Raw genomic sequence first — 19375 nt, forward strand, 5'->3', positions numbered from 1 at the left:
TGACCCATACCTCTCTGACCCGTACCGCTCTGACCCGTACCTCTCTGACCCGTACCTATCTGACCGTACCTCTCTGACCTGTACCTCTCTGACCGTACCGCTCTGACCCGTACCTCTCTGACCCGTACCTATCTGACCTGTACCTCTCTGACCCATACCTATCTGACCCGTACCGCTCTGACCCGTACCTCTCTGATCCGTACCTCTCTGACCCGTACCTATCTGACCGGTACCTCTCTGACCCGTACCTCTCTGACCCGTACCTCTCTGACCCGTACCTATCTCAGAATGATCCCTTCTTGTTACATAACATAAACAGAACTAGGCCTAAATGACCTCTGACCCATCAGCCTACTATGAGGCTCGTCACAAATGGCACAACAGTAGATCTCCGACCCGAGAGTTAGAATGGGAATTTTTTTGTTGTTGTCATGGGTCAAGTCGTCATAGTCTATTTTTATTTGGGGTCCTGGTGGCCCGGCCTCCCTCATCTATTTTAGATCAGTTAAATACACTGACTGGACCAGTGGCCAGTCTGTTTGTCTATGCTCAGCACTACACCTGGTGGACAGTGGTGGAAGTGCAGGCTCATGTCTTGACAGTAGGGCTATCGCGTCATCGTCATCATGTCTATCGCAGAGTAGAGGAGCATCTACCGCATTGAAGACATGTTCAGTCGGGCTGCCGGTGCTTTGTGACTCAGCGTTCATATGGAGAAAAAAATAAAGAAGAAGCACATTGCCTTTGCACCTTAATAGCCTGTAGTTGTAGTATTTGTAGAATTGGTGCTTATTTATATTCCATTTCAAATTTTGTCATTAAAAATATATATATTATTGAAGAATCATGGATCAGTTTCGTGGTTTGTTTGTGAAACTAGACAAGAATAACGACGGGTCTATATCAGTGGAAGAACTTCATAATGAGATGAAAAAAACTGGCATTATGGCTGCAGATCAGAAGGCTCAGGTATTTATTTATTACAATATTTGATAACTAATATAAATAAAAATGTGAGGCCTATTCTAATTTACCAGCGGCATAACGGGAGAGTTAACATGTACGTCTAATGTCTATTCATATGGTGCAACCAAATGATATACTGCCCTTTTTTAAAAACTTTTCCAGACTGTCGTTAATAACTATGACCGAAACAAGGATGGACGTTTAGATTATGACGAATTTCTAAGCTATATGAGTGACAGAGAGAAGAAATGGAGAATCCACTTCATGGCCCTTGACAAGAATAAATGCGGTAAGTGGAATGGTGGTGTAGTCCAATCTTCGGTGCGTAAAAAGCTGGTAGGCTCATCTCAGGCCCAACCCCGGGACACGGGGCATTCCATTATCATAGACGGCATTCTGAGCATGCTTTTGTCTTTGTTTTTGCACAGTAGCACTATGTCTACATGCAATAGATGCAATGAAGAGTCTTTTTTTAAAATCACATCATATAATGCATAGCAAATTTGAATTGACGTGACTTAAAGTGCTATGTTCATAAATCATATAAACTGAAATGAATAGTTTTCAAGGTCAAACCTAATGGAGACTTGCATGCATTGTTGTGTTTTTAATTACATATACAGAACACCAGCAAACAGGAACTTGTGCTGTACTCTTAACACACCTTCAGAACTAGGAGGAGGACTTCAACTGTCTGTCTGTCTGTCTGTCTGTCTGTCTGTCTGTCTGTCTGACAAGCCCTTAATTAAGCATCTCAGAGTAGAAGTGCTGATCTAGGATCAGGTCTTCATTATCCACAGCTCTGGGCTGATCGAGGATCAGGTCCTTCATTATCCACAGCTCTGGGCTGATCTAGGATCAGGTCTTCATTATCCACAGCTCTGGGCTGATCGAGGATCAGGTCCTTCATTATCCACAGCTCTGTGCTGATCTAGGATCAGGTCTTCTCTGACTAGGGGTCATGTTGTCCTCTCTGACTAGGGGTCATGTTGTCTTCTCTGACTAGGGGTCATGTTGTCTTGTCTGACTAGGGGTCATGTTGTCTTCTCTGACTAGGGGTCATGTTGTCTTGTCTGACTAGGGGTCATGTTGTCTTCTCTGACTAGGGGTCATGTTGTCCTCTCTGACTAGGGGTCATGTTGTCTTGTCTGACTAGGGGTCATTGGCCAGGAGGAAATCATAGATCTGTTCAAGGAGTTAGGAGTGAACATATCAAAGCCGAATGCAAAAAGAATTATACAAATGTAAGAGTGCCTTTTCCCCCCGTTTCTATCCTCTCACTGTTCGCTCTGTCGGTTATTACATTGTAAAAACCTTGTGATAATATTGATTAATATGTGATAACAAAATTAATTGCATGTATTGACAGACTTAATGTCTAATTTAACACTAATCACACATACACTCCAATGTAATTATTATATTGGATGTAATTATTATATTGGGCACAATTTGATCAAGTCTACAACACAGTACAGACCTGTAGAATATGGATACTTAGAGGATCATTCACTTTTGTCAATACGTTTATTAATTAATTGAATATCATCATGCCGACCCATTATCTTGATTGTTGATGTTGTTGATGTTATTGTTGACAGGATGGATGAGGACAGTTCTATGACCGTGGACTGGGGAGAGTTCCTGCAGCATGTCATCCTCAACCCTGCAGAGAACCTGGGAGAACTGGTCACTTCATGGAAACACACTCTGGTGAGACGCTGAGGCCTGGGTCTTCGTTTCTCTGAGCCTTCATATAGGGTTAATGCCTAGCCTTTAGCTCAGAGGCCTAACACAGTCTTGTAGTGAACAAGAGACCAGTCTGTCACACTGATGAAACCTGGACCTAGCTTCCTAGAGCCCCAACAGCGTGGAGATCATCATTAGACGACGCTTGAAGTGTTTGAGACGAGGAATTGTGTTAGCTCCCTGAGCTAGTGCCTAACACAGTATTGTGGTGTGCAGAGCAGACGAGCAGGATACAAACCCAGACTGTAGTCCAGGGATCATCAATTAGATTCAGTCACAGGCCGATTATTTCTTGAGTGGATAGTCAAGAACATAATTATAAATAAGTTGTAGATGGCAAATTGACCAGAAGAAGCCCAAGCAGATATGTTTGACTAAACCAAAACCCTTTCAAACCGTTCTTCCATTTGTATATGATCACATGTCTCTCTATTATACGTGGGAATACCTGGGAACAGATTTCTCAAATTAACATCACCTGGGGATTTTACAGTCTTTCATGTCCAACAATGAAAATTCAAACCCCTGCTGTTGTCCTTGTGCGATGTAGTCTGCTATGTGTGTGTGTGTGTGTGTGTGTGTGTGTGTGGTGTGGTGTCTTACCTGATGAACGGCACACTCCACCCAGGTGTAGGAGATCATACATTGCATGCTGGGTCTGAAGCCCCTGTTGAAGGAGTCTGTCTGTCGGTTGGTGATATATGTAGTCTTCCTGTCTGCCTCTCTAGGTGATATATGTAGACTTCCTGTCTGCCTCTCTAGGTGATATATGTAGACTTCCTGTCTGCCTCTCCAGGTGATATATGTAGACTTCCTGTCTGCCTCTCCAGGTGATATATGTAGACTTCCTGTCTGCCTCTCCAGGTGATATATGTAGACTTCTTGTCTGCCTCTCCAGGTGATATATGTAGACTTCCTGTCTGCCTCTCTAGGTGTTTGATGTAGACTTCCTGTCTACCTCTCCAGGTGTTTGATGTAGACTTCCTGTCTGCCTCTCTAGGTGTTTGATGTAGACTTCCTGTCTGCCTCTCCAGGTGTTTGATGTAGACTTCCTGTCTGCCTCTCCAGGTGTTTGATGTAGACTTCCTGTCTGCCTCTCCAGGTGTTTGATGTGGGTGAGAGCCGGACCATGCCCCTGGAGCTGCCCCCGGACCTGTCAGCAGGCTCAGGGGAATGGAGGAGTTTTGTCCTGGCTGCAGGGCTGGCCGACGCCGTGTCCAGAACCCTGACTGCTCCTATCGACCGCCTCAAGACACAACTACAGGAACAATATTATAACCTAAACACTTCTGTAATATAGCTTGATAACACCCAGTAATACTTTGCATTGCCAGACTTCGTAGTCCCATATTCACATGGTTCAGAAATGAACCCTAACTCTAACTCTAACCCTACAGAAATGAATGGTAGAGACATCCCATCATGCTTAGGGTCATGTATAAAAAGGCTGTACAGGACATTATTTTGGCTACCATGGCTATGCCTCCATAGGATGATAATGCCTCCATAGGATGACAATGCCCTCATTAGATGATAATGCCTCCATAGGATGACAATGCCCTCATAGGATGACTATGCCTCCATAGGATGACAATGCCCTCATAGGATGATAATGCCCACATAGGATGACAATAGCCCTCATACACAGGGTACAAGCGGTCCCTGAATGGTTTGATGAGCATGAAAACGATATAAACCATAAACCCTGGCCGTCTCAGTCACCAGATCTCAAACCAGTTAAACACTAACGGGAGATTCTGGAGCGACGCCTGAGACAGCGGTTTCCACCAACAAAACACCAACTGATGGAATTTCTCATGGAAGAATGGTGTCGCATTCCTCCAATCGAGTTCCAGACACCTGTAGAATCTATAGAATGGTGTCGCATTCCTCCAATCGAGTTCCAGACACTTGTAGAATCTATAGAATGGTGTCGCATTCCTCCAATCGAGTTCCAGACACTTGTAGAATCTATAGAATGGTGTCGCATTCCTCCAATCGAGTTCCAGACACTTGGAGAATCTATAGAATGGTGTCGCATTTGTAACAGTATAACTTTAGACCGTCCCCTCGCCCATACCCGGGCGCGAACCAGGGACCCTCTGCTCACATCAACAACAGTCACCCACGAAGCATCGCACCACCGCTAACTAGCTAGCCATTTCACGTTCGTTACGCATTCCTCCAATCGAGTTCTAGACACTTGTAGAACAGTAGAGGTGCGTGGGTAAAATAACTGGAAAACCACAAGTCCAAATCCCTATCTCCATCCATGGCTAATTTATGAAAAGGGACAATTTTTGCCAGCTAGCCACCAGAGAACGACTCAATGAGATGCAACAATTCAAGTTTTTCTGTCAATGAGGTATGCTCTTAATGGGATTTGATGGCAGGCTTGCTAGGTGTAGCTAACATTTCGAGCCCAATGACCCCTGAAAGGCCTGAAAACTAGCCCAATTTTTTATTTTATTTTTTGCATCAAGAGAGGAGTTGCCATTTATCTAATAAACTATTTTTCCACAACGTTACTGAGTAAATTAAGAAGGAATATTGACTTTATTTTTAACGACATAGGCTAAAATACTACATTCGGTTTTCCATCAAAATAATATTTATATGTGGCAAAGAGAAAGAATAAATCGCCCTTATTATTAAACTCCAGATCATTTTAAAAGCAATGGATGTTGATTTAACTTGTTTGGGCTGTTATGATGAAGCAATAAGGCCGAGAAGGTGTGGTATATGGACAATATTCAGGGCTCAAAACACCCAGGTTATAGTTGTAAATAAATCCTGTTTGCCCATGTGCATAACTATTGACAAATCAGACAGGAGAGTTTGAGTGGTGAAAGTTGGACAGAGGATCTCAATCTCTGTAGACGAAACACTTTGACCAACTTAAAAATAAAAATAAATGTATTTTTTGGTAATTGTGCCGTTATTATGTGTTAGATGTTAAGACTACAAACCTTTATAAATGGCCCATTTGTGAGATTGACTTGTTATTTCAATAGGCTACTGACTAAAATCTGGGTTTATCCTTTCAATTCAACTTTGAGATGGTTTGCTGAGCTAGATGGAGGTAGTTTATGATTGGCCAACATGCCAACATCTAATTTCAGATACAGTGGAGAATGATAAATTTATGATAGAGCTATGACCATGATCACAATCGATAACTTCCAGTTTAATTAACTAAACATTGACGTTAATAATTGCACAATTACACAAGGCAACATCAACAAACTAAGTTACAGGCTATTTATTAAAGTCTGTTTGCCAGCTCCAGGTAATGCTACACATTGATTTGCAATGCCTCCAGAAATATCGTCATTTCAACATCGTGTACGGTATCAAATGGTAGGCTACAGCATCCTACAATGGCATATAAATTAATAGCCTACTTGATGGCCAACAGATGCAAATGCAGTCTATCATTCTCTATATTAAAGGTCATTTTCATTGTGGACGTTTTCCCATAACAGAACGTTTTCCCATATTACATTTCCGCTCTTGCACAGCGCCTCCAGACCCTATAACTGAGTATGAGTTAAATCCTTCACTTGATACTATTATCGACATTAGAATGTAGTTCACTTTAAACCACCTCAGAGCGAATTTATCTAAAAAGCATCTAGTGCGCCTAAAGTCGTTTTTTCAATGCTTTGTCGTTTTTATATCAAGTCTAGCAAAAAGGGAGTCTCCATAATGACCAATCTAAATAGTCTATTTATACAACCGGTAAAAAAAAGTTGTCACGCCGTAACTCCGCTGCCTCTGCTCTCTCAACCAGTGCTCTCAACACACATACACACACACTTCTGGCCCTCCCCCTCTTCTCCTCTCAGCCTCTTGCGAATTGAAGGAAAATTACAATTATTATAAATTCTTTTTTAATATTGGTCAATGTTTTGGGGGGGAGCCTGGCTTCCCTTGGTATCCTTGCATACACGCCACTGTTGTAGAATCTATGCCAAGGGGCATTGAAGTAGAAACTCCCACCTAAGGATCTGTTTTCTTCGGCCAACTATTTACTGTGTTCAAGGGAATCGCTGGATCGATTTGCTTTCATTTTACTCCTGCGTCTCTTTCATACTTTGGCTTTTGTGTCTATCGTTTCCCCCCTGTTAACATTACGACTGTGGAAAGGCTTGTCAATGACCTGTCAAACACACCCCGGTAACGGCCGAAATGTGTCCAATGAAATACCTTTGTCTTTCCGTTGTATCTATAAAAACGACAAAAGATTAATCTGGCATTTAACGCACTATCTCGACACTTACATCACAAGAAAGAGAAGAAACATGACTTTATTTAAAAAAAAGGGAATTTAAAAACATTTATCATTTAGTACAGTTGACATTTAAAAAAAATTAGATGCGATGAAATTAAAGCAATTTCCCCCTCAAAAATGAACATTCGGATTAAAGTGATATTATTTTCGGATCTCGCAAACAATGCAACATATGTATAGATAGGTCATGAGGTAGTCTCGACAGTGCAGGTAAGGTGGTTGCAGTCCTATTCCGACCCTTTATGTTAATGTTTGATATATGCAAATACACCCAGTGTATTTATGCAAATTAGGCATATATCATTTTCTCTATTTTAACACAAGATATAAAAAACAAACCCTGAATCAATTAGCTAATATATATATATATATATGAGTGCATTTCCCCAAAAACATTTTTTAAATTAACAATAAATTGAATATTGAATTCCCCTCAAAATCCCTCTACTCCATTCCTTAGAATCCGTGCCAGTAAAGTATTGTATGTGCTATAATTAATTCAATATCTGATGGATTATAGGACCATCTTCTTCTATTATCCAACTAATGTATTTATTTGAATTGTTTAAAAAAATACATTTAAATTTTTTTTTTTTTTTACAAATTCGATGACAGTTGCTAATTGAAGCTCGTGGTGGCCCGCCCTGTCAAGATGGGTGTTTCTATTGTTTTGGCAGTTACCTGTATGAACCGTGAATCCGTGGACTGGAGACAGAGGTTAATAATTAAAGAAGATATTGTGTGTGTATTTAGGTGTATGGATCCAAGGCGTCCTCCCAGGGATTCAGAGAGCTAAAGGCGGGTGGTGTGAGGTCTATGTGGCAGGGAAACGCTGTGAACGTGCTGAAGGGAACCCCCCAGTCAACTCTGCAGTGCCTCATCTACGCTCAGGTAACACGTACTATACTGTAATAACACAAGGGCCACTGGAGAATTTACAACCAATACGTTCGGATATGGATACTTTACCCTATCCACCCCCCCCCTCAATTATATTAAACTCAAAGGGATTTATAATAATGATGTGCAAATAGTTAAAAGTACACAAGGGAAAATAAATCAACCTAAATATGGGTTGTATTTACAATGGCGTTTGTTCTTCACTGGTTGCCCTTTTCTTGTGGCAACAGGTCACACATCTTGCTGCTGTGATGGAACACTGTGGTATTTCACCCAATAGATATGGAAGTTTATCAAAATTGGATTTGTTTTCAAATTCGTTGTGTATCTGTGTTATCTGAGGGAAATATGTGCCTCTAATATGGTCATACATTTGGCAAGAGGTTAGGAAGTGCAGCTCAGTTTCCATCTCATTTTGTGGGCAGTGTGCACATAGCCTGTCTTTCCTTGAGAGCCATGTCTGCCTACGGCGGCCTTTCTCAATAGCAAGGCTATGCTCTCTGAGTCTGTACATAGTCAAAGCTTTCCTTATGTTTGGGTCATTCACAGTGGTCAGGTATTCTGCCGCTGTGTACTCTCTGTTTAGGGCCAAATAGCATTCCAGTTTGCTCTACCTTTTGGTCAAATTCTTTCCAATGTGTCAAGTAATTATCGTTTTGTTTTCTCATGATTTGTTTGGGTCTAATTGTGTTGCTGTCCTGGGGCTCTGTGGGGTGTGTTTGTGTTTGTGAACAGAGCCCCAGGACCAGCTTGCTTAGGGGACTCTTCTCCAGGTTCATCTCTCTGTAGGTGATGGCTTTGTTATGGAAGGTTTGGAAATCACTTCCTTTTAGATGGTAGTAGAATTTAACGTCTCTTTTCTGGATTTTGATAATTAGTGGGTACGTCTCTCTCTCTCTCTCTCTCTCTCTCTCTCTCTCTCTCTCTCTCTCTTTCTCTCCAGATGAAGGTGTACACCCAGCGCTGGCAGCAGGAGAGTCTGTCAGTACAGCAGAGGTTTGGGCTGGGCTGTGTGTCTGGGGCGGTGGCTCACGCTGTCTTCTATCCTCTAGAGGTACCAGAGCTCTATGACAGGTCTGAACTACAGATATACATGCTGTCTTCTACCCTCTAGAGGTATCAGAGCTCTATGACAGAACTACAGATATACATGCTGTCTTCTACCCTCTAGAGGTATCAGAGCTCTAAGACAGGTTTGAACTACAGATATACATGCTGTCTTCTATCCTCTAGAGGTATCAGAGCACTATGACAGGTCTGAACTACAGTTATACATGCTGTCTTCTATTCTCTAGAGGTATCAGAGCTCTATGACAGGTCTGAACTACAGATATACATGCTGTCTTCTATTCTCTAGAGGTACCAGAGCTCTAAGACAGGTCTGAACTACAGATATACAGTACATTCGGAAAGTATTCAGACCCCTTGACTTGTTCCACATTTTGTTACGTTACAGCCAGTTTCTAAAATGGATTAAATGCCCCCCCTCATTAATCCAAAGCAAAAACAGGTTTGTAGAAATTTTGCTAATTTGTTAAAAATAAAAAACAAAAATATTACATTGACATAAGTATCCAGACGCTTTACTCAATGCTTTGTTGAAGCACCTTTGGCAGTAGTTACAGCCTCGAGTTTAAATATACAGTGCCTTGCGAAAGTATTCGGCCCCCTTGAACTTTGCGACCTTTTGCCACATTTCAGGCTTCAAACATAAAGATATAAAACTGTATTTTTTTGTGAAGAATCAACAACAAGTGGGACACAATCATGAAGTGGAACGACATTTATTCGGCGTGCAAAATTATTCAGCCCCTTTACTTTCAGTGCAGCAAACTCTCTCCAGAATTTCAGTGAGGATCTCTGAATGATCCAATGTTGACCTAAATGACTAATGATGATAAATACAATCCACCTGTGTGTAATCAAGTCTCCGTATAAATGCACCTGCACTGTGATAGTCTCAGAGGTCCGTTAAAAGCGCAGAGAGCATCATGAAGAACAAGGAACACACCAGGCAGGTCCGAGATACTGTTGTGAAGAAGTTTAAAGCCGGATTTGGATACAAAAAGATTTCCCAAGCTTTAAACATCCCAAGGAGCACTGTGCAAGCGATAATATTGAAATGGAAGGAGTATCAGACCACTGCAAATCTACCAAGACATGGCCGTCCCTCTAAACTTTCAGCTCATACAAGGAGAAGACTGATCAGAGATGCAGCCAAGAGGCCCATGATCACTCTGGATGAACTGCAGAGATCTACAGCTGAGGTGGGAGACTCTGTCCATAGGACAACAATCTGTCGTATATTGCACAAATCTGGCCTTTATGGAAGAGTGGCAAGAAGAAAGCCATTTCTTAAAGATATCCATAAAAAGTGTCATTTAAAGTTTGCCACAAGCCACCTGGGAGACACACCAAACATGTGGAAGAAGGTGCTCTGGTCAGATGAAACCAAAATTGAACTTTTTGGCAACAATGCAAAACGTTATGTTTGGCGTAAAAGCAACACAGCTCATCACCTTGAACACACCATCCCCACTGTCAAACATGGTGGTGGCAGCATCATGGTTTGGGCCTGCTTTTCTTCAGCAGGGACAGGGAAGATGGTTAAAATTGATGGGAAGATGGATGGAGCCAAATACAGGACCATTCTGGAAGAAAACCTGATGGAGTCTGCAAAAGACCTGAGACTGGGACGGAGATTTGTCTTCCAACAAGACAATGATCCAAAACATAAAGCAAAATCTACAATGGAATGGTTCAAAAATAAACATATCCAGGTGTTAGAATGGCCAAGTCAAAGTCCAGACCTGAATCCAATCGAGAATCTGTGGAAAGAACTGAAAACTGCTGTTCACAAATGCTCTCCATCCAACCTCACTGAGCTCGAGCTGTTTTGCAAGGAGGAATGGGAAAAAATTTCAGTCTCTCGATGTGCAAAACTGATAGAGACATACCCCAAGCGACTTACAGCTGTAATCGCAGCAAAAGGTGGCGCTACAAAGTATTAACTTAAGGGGGCTGAATAATTTTGCACGCCCAATTTTTCAGTTTTTGATTTGTTAAAAAAGTTTGAAATATCCAATAAATGTCGTTCCACTTCATGATTGTGTCCCACTTGTTGTTGATTCTTCACAAAAAAATACAGTTTTATATCTTTATGTTTGAAGCCTGAAATGTGGCAAAAGGTTGCAAAGTTCAAGGGGGCCGAATACTTTCGCAAGGCACTGTATGCATGTTTTTTTCACCTTTATTTAACCAGGTAGGCCAGTTGAGAACAAGTTCTCATTTACAACTGCGACCTGGCCAAGAATAAAGTAAAGCAGTGCGACACAAACAACAACACAGAGTTACACATGGAGTAAAACATACAGTCAATAACACAATAGAAAAATCTATATACAGTGTGTGCAAATGAGGTAGGATAAGGGAGGTAAGGCAATAAATAGGCCGTAGTGGCAAAGTAATTACAATTTAGCAATTAAACACTAGAGTGATAGATGTGCAGAAGATGAATGTAAGTAGAGATACTGGGGTGCATAGGAGCAAAAAAACAAAACAACATGGGGATGAGGTAGTTGGATGGGCTATTTACAGATGGGCTTTGTACAGGTGCAATGATCTGTGAGCTGCTCTGACAGCTTCAGTGGGTTTTTGCAATTCGTTTTGTTCGATTCGATTTGTTCGATTCAATTCGATTTGTTGAGTAGCTTGTTGGAGGCTATTTTGTAAATGAAATCGCCTTAGTCAAGGATCGGTAAGATACTCAGTTTTACGAGGGTATGTTTTCCAGCATGAGTGAAGGATGCTTTGTTGCGAAATAGGAATCCGATTCTAGATTTAATTTTGGATTGGAGATACTTAATATGAGTCTGGAAGGAGAGTTTACAGTCTAACCAGACACCTAGGTTTTTGTAGTTGTCCACATATTATAAATCTGAATCGTCCAGAGAAGTGATGCTGGACGGGTGGGTAGGTGTGGGCAGCGATCGGTTGAAGAGCATGCATTTAGTTTTACTTGCATTTAAAAGCAGTTAGAGGCCACAGAAGGAGAGTTGTATGGCATTGAAGCTCATCTGGAGGTTAGTTAACACAGTGTCCAAAGAAGGGCCAGATGTATACAGAATGATGTCATCTGCGTAGAGTTGGATCAGAGACTCACCAGCAGCAAGAGCGACATCATTGTTGTATACAGAGAAAAGAGTCGGCCCGAGAATTGAACCATGTGGCACCCTCATAGAGACTGCCAGGGGTCCAGACAACAGGCCCTCCGATTTGACACACTGAACTCTGTCTGAGAAGTAGTTGGTGAACCAAGCGAGGCAGTCATTTGAGAAACCAAGGCTGTCCAGTCTGCCAATAAGAATGTGGTGATTGACAGAGTCGAAAGCCTTGGCCAGGTCGATGAATACGGCTGCACAGTAATGTGTTTTATCGATGGCGGTTATGATATCGTTTAGGACCTAGAGCGTGGCTGAGGTGCACCCATGACCAGCTCGGAAAACAGATTGTATAGCGGAGAAGGTACGGTGGGATTCGAAATGGTCGGTGATCTGTTTGTTAACTTGGCTTTCGAAGACTTTAGAAAGGCAGGGCAGGATGGATATAGGTCTGTAAGAGTTTGGGTCTAGAGTGTCTCGCCCTTTGAAGAGGGGGATGACCGCGGCAGCTTTCCAATCTTTGGGGTTCTCAGACGATACTAAAGAGAGGTTGAACAGGCTAGTAATAGTGGTTGTGGCAGATAATAATAGAAAGAGAGGGTCCAGATTGTCTAGCCCAGCTGATTTTTAGGGGTCCAGATTTTGCAACTCTTTTAGAACATCAGATGCTGCAAGTTGCTGTGGAAAGTGCAGGCCTGTTGACCGGGGTAGGAGTAGCCAGGTGGAAAGCATGACCAGCCATAAAGAAATGTTTATTGAAATTCTCAATTATCGTGGATTTATCGGTGGTGACACTGTTTCCTATCCTCAGTGCAGTGGGCAGCTGGGAGGAGGTGTTCTTATTCTCCATGGACTTTACAGTGTCCCAGAACTTTTTGGAGTTTGTGCTACAGGATGCAATTTTCTGTTTGAAAGAGCTAGCCTTTGCTTTCCTGATTGCCTGTGTATACTGGTTCCTAACTTCCCTGAAAAGTTGCATATCGCGGGGGCTATTCGATGCTAATGCAGTACACCACAGGATGTTTTTGTGCTGGTCAAGGGCAGTCAGGTTTGGAGTAAACCAAGTGCTATATCTGTTCCTGGTTCTACATTTTTTGAATGGGGCATGCTTATTTAAGATGGTGAGGAAAGCACTTTTAAAGAATAACCAGGCATCCTCTACTGACGGAATGAGGTCAATTTGCAAAAATATCTAAAAACCTCTTTTCACTTTGTCATTATGGGATATTGTGTGTAGATTGATGAGGAAAATAAATAATTTAATCCATTTTAGGATAAGGCTGTAACGTAACAAAATTTGGATAAAGGGGTCTGAATGCTTTCCGAATACACTGTGCATGTGGCTGCATTCCAGGCTGAATAAGTTAGACTAACAACGATCACGTATATCCTACTAACAGGACATTAAAAACTGTAATATATTATGTTTCACTGAGTCGTGGCAGAACGATGACATGAATAACATACAGCTGGCAGGTTTTAAGCTTTTTTGGCAGGATAGAACAGCGGCCGTGGTAAGACAAAGGGTGGGGCTCTATGTATATTTGTAAACAACAGCTGGTGCACGAAATCTAAGGAAGTCTCAAGGTTTTGCTCGACTGAGGTAGAGTATCTCATGATAAGCTGTAGACCACACTATTTACGAAGAGAGTTTTCATCTATATTCTTCGTAGCTGCCTATTTACCACCACAAACAGATGCAGGCACTAAGACCTCACTCAATGAGCTGTGTAGGACCATAAATATATATCCATAAAGAGGCGGTGCTCCTAGTGGTCGGGAACTTTCATGCAGGGAAACTTAAATCCGTTTTACCTAGTTTCTACCAGCATGTTAAACCAGAGAGGAAAAAAACTCAAGACCACCTTTATTCCACACACAGAGACGCATACAAAGCTCTCCCTCGCCCCCCATTTGGCAAATCTGACCATAATTCTATCCTCCTGATTCCTGCTTACAAGCAAAAACTAAAGTAGGAAGCACCAATGACTCGGTCTATAAAAAAGTGGTCAGATGAAGCAGATGCTAAACTACAGGACTGTTTTGCTAGCACAGGCTGGAATATGTTCGCCACATCCGTCACTGGCTTTATTAATAAGTGTATCGATGACGTCGTCCCCACATTGACTGTACGTACATACCCCAACCAGAAGCCATGGATTACAGGCAACCGAGCTAAAGGGTAGAGCTGCCGCTTTCAAGGAGCGGGACTCTTGTAAGCTTATAAGAAATCCCTCTATGCCCTCCAACGAACCATCAAACAGGCAAAGCGTCAATACAGGGCTAAGATTGAATCGTACTACACTGGCTCCGACGCTCGTCGGATGTGGCAGGGCTTGCAAACTATTACAGACTACAAAGGGAAGCACAGCCAAGAGCTGCCCAGTGACACGAGCCTACCAGATGAGCTAAATTACTTCTATGCTCGCTTCCAGGCAAGTAACTCTGAAACATGCATGAGAGCATCAGCTGTTCCGGACAACTGTGTGATCACACACTCCGTAGCCGATGTGAGTAAGACCTTTGAACAGGTCAACATTCACAAGGCCGCAGGGCCAGACAGATTACCAGGACGTGTACTCCGAGCATGTGATGACCAACTGGCAAGTGTCTTCACTGACATGTTCAACCTGTCCCTGACTGAGTCTGTAATACCAACATGTTTCAAGCAGACCACCATAGTCCCTGTGCCCAATAACACTAAGGTGAACTGCTTAAATGACTACTGACCTGTAGCACTCACATCTGTAGCCATGAAGTGCTTTATAAAGCCTGGTAATGGCTCATATCAACACCATTATCCCAGAAACCCTAGACCCACTCAAATTTGCATACCGCCCCAACAGATCCACAGATGATGCCCACTTGGACAAAAGTAACACCTATGTGAGAATGCTATTCAAAGCTCAACACATAGCTAAGGACCCTGGGACTAAACACTTCACTCTGCAACTGAATCCTCGACTTCTTGATGGGCTGCCGCCAGGTATTAAGGGTAAGGAACAACACATCCACAACAAATATCATATTGCTCAAATAAACAGCAAACCTGGTTTCAAAAAACACATAAAACAACACCTCAGGACACAACGCCTCTCCCCTATTTGATCTAGATAGTTTGTGTGTATCCATGTATATGTAGGCTACGTGTGCCTTTAAAAATGTATGTAGTTCTGTCCTTGAACTGTTCTTGTCTAATGATGTTCTGTATTATGTTTAATTTTGAACCCCAGGAAGAGTATGTTTTTTCATGTTGGGGATCTGTGTTTTTACCTGTTACCTTGAACCCCCCCGGAAGACTCTGTACTGGTACCCCCTTTTAGCCTCCACAGCTAATGGGGATCCCCTAATAAAACTCTGCCAAATACCCCCTATTAGCCTCCACATGGACTCTGTACCTACCCCTGACCTCCACATTAACTCTGTACCGTAACACCCTGTATATAGCCTCCACATTGACTCTGTACTGGTACCCCCTATATATAGCCTCCACATTGACTCTGTACCGGTACCCCCTGTATATAGCCTCCACATTGACTCTGTACCGGTACCCCCTGTATATAGCCTCCACATTGACTCTGTACCGGTACCCCCTGTATATAGCCTCGCTATTCTTATTTTACTGCTGTTGTTTAATTATTTTTTACTTAACTCTTATTTTTCTTAAAACTGCATTGTTGGTTAAGGGCTTGTAAGTTAGCATTTCACTTGTATACTGCGCATGTGACGAATACAATTTGATTTGATTTGATGAAGCCGTTGACTGAGGTGGTGTGCTCCTCTCAATGCCATTGGATGAATCACAAAATATTTTCCACTCTGCGCTAGCAAAACACGTAGCATCCGCGTCATCTATCCACTTCCATACTGAGCGAGTCACTGGTACTTCCTGCTTTAATTGTTGCTTGTAAGCAGGAATCAGGAGGATAGAATTATCAAATGCAATGTCTGCAATGTAGTTGGCCTGGAACGCGACCTCAGTCTGAATTCATTCCTGTCTGTGTTATATCATGTGTTGGTGGGGACCAGTTTGGTGCCTTTTATCATTGATTTCTCCAGCGCGTTGTCAACCGTATACATAACAATTTCTCACTGTCAATACTCAACTTGTAAGAAACACTGGACTGTCTAGCTAATATATCTATTGGTTAAGAACTTGACCAATGACGTGCTCCCTGCCTCCATCTGCCAGGTGCTAAAGGTGAGACTGAACCTATGGGCAGGTACCTACAGCGGGGTGGTGCAGTGTGCCCGCTCCATCTACAGGAATGAGTCTGCTGCATCCTTCTACAGGGGCTTCAGACCCAGTATCCTCTGTATGATTCCCTACGCTGGGGTGGAGTGTGCCGTTCACCAGGTCAGACAGCCTAACACTCTATCACATCTGCAGTGTACTATCTGTAGTGTACTATCTGTAGTGCACTATCTGTAGTGCACTATCTGTAGTGCACTATCTGTAGTGCACTATCTGTAGTGAACTATCTGTATTGAACTATCTGTAGTGTACTATCTATCTGTAGTGTACTATCTGTAGTGAACTATCTGTAGTGTACTATCTATCTGTAGTGTACTATCTGTAGTGAACTATCTGTAGTGTACAATCTATCTGTAGTGTACTATCTGTATTTAACTATCTGTAGTGTACTATCTGTATTGAACTATCTGTAGTGAACTATCTGTAGTGTACTATCTGTAGTGTACTATCTGTATTGAACTATCTGTAGTGTACTATCTATCTGTAGTGTACTATCTGTAGTGAACTATCTGTAGTGTACAATCTATCTGTAGTGTACTATCTGTAGTGAACTATCTGTCGTGAACTATCTGTAGTGTACTATCTATCTGTAGTGTACTATCTGTATTGAACTATCTGTAGTGTACTATCTGTAGTGAACTATCTGTAGTGTACTATAGATGATTGGGTACCATTTGGGACTCCATGTACATTCCATTTGAAGTATATTACCATAGAGATCTATGAATTGAGTTCTATATGGGGACTTGTGTGTACTTGTTGGCCTACACACTCCGTTCTTGGACTGGTGAAAACTCTTGAAGTTCACACTTCAAGATGGGTATGAAAACATAAAGCAACCTTGTTTTACAGTAATCTACTCCACTCTCTTCCTCTCTCCCCCCATCTCTCTCACATCTGTTAGTCCGTCTTGAGTTGGATATGACTGACCAGGTCAGGCTTCACTCTCTTCCTCTCTCCCCCCCTCTCTCACATCTGTTAGTCTGTCTTGAGTTGGATATGACTGACCAGGTCAGGCTCCACTCTCTTCCTCTCTCCCCCTCTCTCTCACATCTGTTAGTCCGTCTTGAGTTGGATATGACTGACCAGGTCAGACTTCACTCTCTTCCTCTCTCCCCCTCTCTCACATCTCTTAGTCCGTCTTGAGTTGGATATGACTGACCAGGTCAGACTTCACTCTCTTCCTCTCTCCCCCTCTCTCACCTCTGTTAGTCTGTCTTGAGTTGGATATGACTGACCAGGTCAGGCTCCACTCTCTTCCTCTCTCCCCCCTCTCTCACATCTGTTAGTCCGTCTTGAGTTGGATATGACTGACCAGGTCAGACTCCACTCTCTTCCTTTCCCCACCCCCTCTCTCTCAACTGTCAGTCCATTTTGAGTTGGCTATGACCAACCTGTTCAGAGAGCCCAACATGGGCTACATCAACCTTATTTTATTGTTTATCTGCGTGCCACAAGATTGTGTTGTTTGCCCTCTGAGCAAAAGCCTGTGAATGAAGGAGGCCTGAGTTCGAGCCCATTGATTTTACATCAATCTAATGGGTATCCTATCACTGACTCTCCTCTCTCTCCTTTCTCTCTCTCTCCTTTCTCTCTCACTCTGTATCTCTCTGTCCCCCTCTCTCTCTCTCCTTTCTCTCTCTGTCCCCTCTATCTCTCTCCTTTCTCTCTCTCTCTGTATCTCTCTGTCCCCCTCTCTCTCATTTTCTCACCTCCCCCTCTATCTCTCCCCCCCTACCTCTTCCTCTCCCGCAGTCCATTGTGACCTGGGCTAAGACCCAACAGGACTACAGCAGTGACTCCCAGCTCTTCTTTTTCAGTTTTGTGGCCTTCTCTGCTGGACAGATGAGCAGCTATCCTCTAGCTGTGATCAGGACCCAGCAGCAAGCTCAGGGTAACGGTCGATCCATGCAAAGAACAATAATCAGGAACATTTTCATTCAATTAAAATAAGCCACTCATTTATCTGTTTCAATGAACTCTGCATGTAACTTTTCCTGACCATGTGATCTAACCAGGACACCCACTGTCGCTAGGGCCATGTGACACTGTCGCTAGGGCCATGTGATCTAACCAGGACACCCACCATCCCTAGGGCCATGTGATCTAACCAGGACACCCACTGTCCCTAGGGCCATGTGATCTAACCAGGACACCCACTGTCCCTAAGGCCATGTGATCTAACGAGGACATCGTCCCTAGGGCCATGTGATCTAACCAGGACACTCACCGTTCCTAGGACCAGAAGTGTGTCTTGGTCAGTTTATATGATCACGATATGCTCCTCCTGTCCCAGATTAGAATTGTGTCACTGTAGTCTGTGAGGTACAGTGTACCATACTGTACATAACTTACTGGATGTGATGTGTCCATAACAGGCCATTCTTACTTCCTTGTCTTACAGCTTTCAGTTCAACTTCACCCACAACTTTTCTTCAGGGGTTCACAGGCATCTATGAAAGACATGGAATACGAGGATACTACAATGGGATGGGGGCCAGTTTCGTCCGGGCGATTCCGTGCGCTCTGTTAAACTACACCTTGATGAAGAAACTAGACACAATGCTTTCCTGATTTCAGAGTCATAGTTAATTATAATTTGTTGTAGGTTTTTGTGAATGATTTTATGTAATACTCTGTACAAAACAACAACCTTTAAACTTGATGCCATTGTCAATAAACTGTCCCAAAATACTTCAAATTGCAATGAACTACCAAATATACAACCAAAGGACTGTTGTTGGAGGGCTGATTGGGGCCCAATCTCCAGCCTGACCAATCCTTTGTTGACCCCTATTGTCATTAAATCAGTGTGAAGTATCTATGGCCTCCTCCTTTGCCTTTCTTTCAAAAACATTTGTGCAAAAACTAGAGTCGTGTTTTTGACTCTAAATTACAGTGCAGTGTGTGCTCACTAAGAGGGTGTCTTCAGTGCATATTATAATGTATATCACAAAATACAGGACTTCCTACAGTATTACATTTTGCAAATATATTTATTTGGTTATCATACTAAATATGAAAGTTACTAAAACATGTGTACATTGTAAA

General features: G+C 42.6%; 1 protein-coding gene across 1 annotated transcript; it reads left to right on the top strand.

Annotated features, from left to right (window-relative positions):
- The first annotated feature begins 637 nt into the window (after positions 1 to 637).
- Positions 638 to 19146, top strand: slc25a24l (solute carrier family 25 member 24, like). Its single transcript, XM_024405972.2, has 10 exons — positions 638 to 969; positions 1129 to 1255; positions 2123 to 2210; positions 2568 to 2679; positions 3818 to 4006; positions 7763 to 7900; positions 8853 to 8963; positions 16262 to 16426; positions 18080 to 18218; positions 18729 to 19146. Exons 1-10 carry the CDS (start codon positions 847 to 849, stop codon positions 18896 to 18898), a joined length of 1362 nt encoding a protein of 453 aa, XP_024261740.1. The 5' UTR covers positions 638 to 846; the 3' UTR covers positions 18899 to 19146.
- The last annotated feature ends 229 nt before the right edge of the window (positions 19147 to 19375 follow it).

Source organism: Oncorhynchus tshawytscha, linkage group LG10 (assembly GCF_018296145.1).
Source record: "Oncorhynchus tshawytscha isolate Ot180627B linkage group LG10, Otsh_v2.0, whole genome shotgun sequence".
NCBI classification, from domain to species: domain Eukaryota; kingdom Metazoa; phylum Chordata; class Actinopteri; order Salmoniformes; family Salmonidae; genus Oncorhynchus; species Oncorhynchus tshawytscha.

Bases quoted from the DNA above. Each gene is read 5' to 3' on its own strand.
- slc25a24l (XM_024405972.2), top strand. From the start codon at position 847: ATGGATCAGTTTCGTGGTTTGTTTGTGAAACTAGACAAGAATAACGAC. The intron at 4,007-7,762 runs GTAATATAGCTT...GTGTGTATTTAG, and splicing joins ATTATAACCTAAACACTTCT to GTGTATGGATCCAAGGCGTC. The intron at 16,427-18,079 runs GTCAGACAGCCT...CCTCTCCCGCAG, and splicing joins TGGAGTGTGCCGTTCACCAG to TCCATTGTGACCTGGGCTAA.